Genomic DNA, 5,043 nt, shown 5'->3' with positions numbered 1-5,043 from the left:
CCCGCGCGGGGTCGGACCTGCCGCTCGTCAGGGGCTCCCTCCGCCGGCTCGGGGAGGGGGGCTGGGGCACCCCCTCACCCCCTGCGCTTTTGCCTTCGCTTTTTTTTTTTTTACTTCTTAGTACTTTTTAGTACTTCTGTACTATCATCAAATGTAGGTCTTGGGGAGAAAAAGCACAGTAACAATCACTTCTGAAGAAAATATAGTGAAGCTTAAGGATGGATAAATGAGAGGAAAGAGAGTGGTACAGGTTTTATACTGTAATTTTTGTTTTTATAAATTGCCTGCACAGAGTAATTCTTTTAAAAATCTGTTTTACAAATTGCTGTTTAAAAACAAGTCTTCTCACTTTCTCTTCTGACAAAAATAAATCTGATTGTGAATAGGTTGTGACTTGGGATAAATCTTACACGGACGTAGCACCATGCAGCCTATTGCCTGTTCACAGCATACGGAGTTAGAAAAATGTGAATAAAACTAGTAATGGTGGACTTACGTATCCTCACAATAATTTTAAAATGCAAATAAACCCTTTTTAATATGTTTATCTTAAATGTTATAGAGGCAAGTGCTTAGAAGTTCATCTCTTATTGTGCTGATGGTTTGTCTAAACTCATCAGAACAACCGTTAGTTTTATCTGTCTGTGATTTTGAAGTGGAATGTCTTGCTATCAGTATAACAAGGTTTTGTGTCTTGGTGTTTTTTCCCTTCTAAAATAATCAAATAATAAAAAATTTAAAATACATTCAGTAGAAACTGAACTATTATCGTTTTTCTCCTGTGTGCAGATTTTTAGTTACACAAATATTTTCTTCTCACTTAGCAGAAGTAGTGTTTTGGAAGCTTTTATGAGTTTATTCTTCGTTACGCCATCAGTAAAATCTATCACAGTAATTTCTGCTAGAATGTGGAGGAACAATATTTTCAGTGTTGTGCTTTTGAGATAATAGAAAAGCATTACTAATTGTATGCTTTTTTCCACTGACGAGAGAACCCTTCTTTCACTGTGGTAAAGAAGTCAATGATATTTGAGTATCTTCTCGTGAGATTGAAGATGCTCTGCCCCAAGTTCCGTCTATTAATTTTAATAAGGCTTTTTTCTTTTAAGTTGATCAAAATGGTATTTCTAATGGGGATTGAAGTTTTATCTTTCCAGAACTGCATTTGGGGAAGGGAATAATTTGTGTCTGCAGAAATTTAGTCAACTTTGAGTAATTTGTGTCTTGAGAAAATAAGCACAAGTCAAGGAACTGTAAGTGTACTTCATTTTTGTAGCATGCTGTATTATTTGACTATTTCTTATGTAATTTACTTCCATAAGTAAAGGTGATTGTTGTGCTTATCAGATAAATCAAGTAACAGTTCTTTGCCCTGGTGTGTTCAGTCTGAATTAAATTTAGTTAGGAAATTGCATCCATTGTTGTCCCCTTTTAATGCAAGAGAAAGTTAAAGCTATAGACATGATGGTATTAATGTGGACATTTTGAGAGTTTATTAGAATTTTTTCAATGCTATTTAACAAATTATAGTCACCTTATCCAGCATGCATGCTGTGAGAGGTAGGAGTTTCACTGTTACTGTAGGTGAAAACTAAGCAGCACAAATTGTTCAAAACATCAGTCAAATGGGTTTATTTGAAAAAAAGTTTTCAAGTTTTCAGCTTCAGAGTTTGACTGCAAAAGTACATATGAAACATAATTAAGTAATATTCAGTGAAACCTACATAAACTAATAATCTGTTTGCAGAATTTTGAAAATAGACGTTTAAAAACACTGATATAGTTAAAAACAAAACATATCTTTCCACCCCATTGCATATAAAAAACTTGACTGTGTCTTTGGTTTGGCCAGTAATGGCCTCGGAAGGTTGAATGTGACTGGGCTTTTTCGGGTTCCCTGTTCCCCTAGATTAATTGTTTACTGTAATTGTTCTGTGGTTCTGATTCTCCTTGATTCAGGCCTTCTGCTTTTCACATAAAGGGAAGAAGTCCTTGTGGTTGTATAGAACAGGATTTCTTTTCTCGCTTGTTTAGGGAAATTACATTGTGAGTATGCTTTCAATACAATCGTGTTATCTAGTAAATACACACTAATTGTTTTGTGAAGAGGCTGTTTTAAAAAACCAGCTGTTTAAAAAAAAAAAAAACCAGCCTGTTTTAATCTGTTTTCACAACGTTCTACTCAACAATGTATACATGTAAGAGGAGAGATAAGTGGCGTTTCCACTGTTGATGAAGTTATAAATACAGAAAAGAAACAAACCCTTCCTTTTGCTGCTAGCCCGCCCTCTTGCTTTGGGATGAAGAATTTTTGTTTGCTTAACAACGGTAACTTTAAACATCCTACCTTTTGAGACATAAGCTGGTACTTCTTTCAGATTTCTTGAGACCAACTGCTGCACGGTCATCTAAATAAAGCTAAACTATCTTTAAACACACACACACACAACCCCCCACCATCCCCCCAAAAAGAAAACAAACCTTTAGAAGAAAACTGGGGAAAACAAAGATGGAATCCAGTACTTATGGAGATGCATACCTGTTATTGTATTGCAGAACAGTGCAAGAAGTTTATAGGAGAAAATGCTAAGCCCAATTATGGTTGTCAAGTTACAATTCAGTCTGAACAAGAAAAGCTGTTAATGAAGCAATATCGTCGGGAAGAAAAGCGAAATGCCAGAAAAGAAAAACAAGCTGGGGAAGATGGAGAAGTTTCTGGAGAAGGACTAATGTGCTTTGATCCCAAAGAGCTGCGGATGCAAAGGTAATAAATGCCAAAAGTTGAGAAATGCCTCTGTTGTAATTGCTACTTCAACATATCATAATAGTTTATTTTCTTTCAGTTTGCTTTGGTGATTAGGTGATTCTGACTTCAAGTCACGTTTTATTACAAGTGTAGAAATTTTTTTTTAATATGAAAACCTAATTTTCAGGGAAAGAAAGCAGTGATCTGCTTAATGAGAGTCGTCTTGATCTCATCTGTGTGGGCTGGAGGTGCAGATTAGAGGGGTAGGCTATCTTTCTCAGTTCCTGTACGCACACTACTTGCTTAAGATTTATGAAGTCTGTACTAAATCTATCAGAACTGTCTTTCTTTTTTTCCTCTTGAGATTAATGGATACTACTTTCCATGTTGTTAGCTAAAGGTAGTGGGAGGAGTAGGGGAGGGAGAGGATAAGGAGCAAATAAGCTGTTGTATTTCATATTAAGAAAAATATAGTAGGACTGGTATTTAACTGTGAATGCGTGTTGCTGTATTGCTTAAAAAGAGGCAAAACTGCGTTTAGGAAAGCCTTGCACTTCTTGGATTGCACTTTTGATTTTTATCTAAACAATGTGTTATAAGGACTTGGTTTAACTGATGCCAGAGAATAACACTGTAAAATTCCTTTGTTAATTATTTTATGCAGTGTTTTTTTCCTTAAATTTCCACAACTCTTGCTCTGACTTTAATATACCACATTCAGTTTCTGTGATGGCTGCCTAAAATGGACAGAATTATTGCAGTTATTTTTCTGCTCACAGAGAGCTAGCACTTTTGAATGCTCGAAGTATGCCGGTCCTAGGTAGACAGAGAGAAATGGACTTCGAAAAAATTCATTATCCGCATGTTTATGATTCCCGAGCTGAAGCTATGAAAACATCAGCATTCATTGGGGGTGCAAAGGTATGTGTGTGGTGCATGACCCTTCTTGAACAGTACATCCTTCCCGGTGAATAATGTGCAGCAGAGTTCCCTTTGTTCCCTTAGCGATTCTCCTCCTTATCAGAGTCCAATGTATGAAGCAGTGCTTCTTTGCAGAGGGTTTTAAACACTTTCATATATTCTGTTTTTATTTTGAGTCTAGAAGAAATAATCTCATTCTCAACTAATGTATTTGTTTTTATTTCTAGGGTCACAAATCATTAAAATACTATTTTTCTCTTTCTTTTGGAAACCATTGAACTGACTTTAACAAAATGAATGCTTTATGAAATTCTAGACTTAATGGCTTTTGAAATTTAATAAAATGCAGTTATCATTTTTGTCTTTTTGGGACTATTTTCTGAGTAGTAAAATGATTATTTTCCATTTTGGGGGTTCAGTGCTATCTATAAAATGAATCAGTGAGAATTGCTTTTATTTTGGATTCATTTTTTAAAGGAAAGTGATAAACCGTTGTTCAAAGTGGGTTATATGTAATGACACTTTCTGTTTTCATACTTCCAATTAATTTTCCTGTAATACTGTTTTAGGTGTTCTTACCAGAGGCAGTTCAGAGAGAAAACAATAAAATGTATGAAGAGGTGAAGATCCCCCATAGTGAACCAATGCCTATTGGTATTGAAGAGAAAATTGTTTATATTAAAGACTTAGATGAGGTGAGTAAACCATTTTGAAGATATTAAATTAGTTTTTACTTTGTATTACAAAAAATTAACTGAAAAAGATTACCAGTTAATACTGTGACATGTGATGTGTAAATGCAGCCAGTTAGTTTCTTCGCTACTAATTTTGAGAATATTTTTGGGGGAATGTAGTTCAGTGATATAATCCCTTTCCTGATGGCTCAGATAAAAGAAATTCCTGCTCTAAACTACTTGTTCATGAGTTGCAATTCTCAATTCTTTTGGCATTATGTATTCAGCTATTTATGGTTTTGAGCTCTGATCTGAATCACTAAAATGAAAAGAAAAGATTATTGTGATTCTGTTCTCTTTCTGGAGACCACATGGAGAAGTGAGCCCGGGCTTCTGTATCTTGACTTGTACAGGTTGGCTTGTGACTGCACAGCACTAATTTACAGTCCATCAGCCTAGTCTTATACTACGATGCATTTGTGGGGGTATTGAGTTACGGTGTTATAGACTGTATGGGATGCAAAACCTTCTGGAATAGCGCTTCTTTAAGCAGAAGGCGGCAAATCAATGTTAGCAAAACTTTGATGATAGAAAATACAGGGCAGAGAGGAAAAATGCAAGTAAAACATTTGGCGGCTCACGGCTTAGACAGGTGTACTCTTTGCTGGGTAAAAAAAGTGGCTGGATGGCCAGGCCCAAAGG

The 5,043-nt window shown here is 35.8% G+C and overlaps 1 protein-coding gene across 1 annotated transcript in view; it reads left to right on the top strand.

The window, feature by feature from the left end:
• Window positions 1-5,043, top strand: part of ASCC3 (activating signal cointegrator 1 complex subunit 3) — a 273,528-nt gene that overhangs the window by 32,005 nt on the left and 236,480 nt on the right. Inside the window, exons 5-7 of the mRNA XM_009320160.1 lie at window positions 2,557-2,764; window positions 3,526-3,667; window positions 4,237-4,362. Of these exons, the coding sequence (XP_009318435.1) occupies window positions 2,557-2,764; window positions 3,526-3,667; window positions 4,237-4,362 (476 nt within the window). The remainder of the gene's footprint in view (window positions 1-2,556; window positions 2,765-3,525; window positions 3,668-4,236; window positions 4,363-5,043) is intronic.

The sequence above is a fragment of the Pygoscelis adeliae genome, unplaced genomic scaffold, assembly GCF_000699105.1.
Source record: "Pygoscelis adeliae isolate BGI_AS28 unplaced genomic scaffold, ASM69910v1 Scaffold41, whole genome shotgun sequence".
In the NCBI taxonomy this organism is placed as follows: Eukaryota; Metazoa; Chordata; class Aves; order Sphenisciformes; family Spheniscidae; genus Pygoscelis; species Pygoscelis adeliae.
This window is presented reverse-complemented; position numbering and strand designations above follow the sequence as displayed.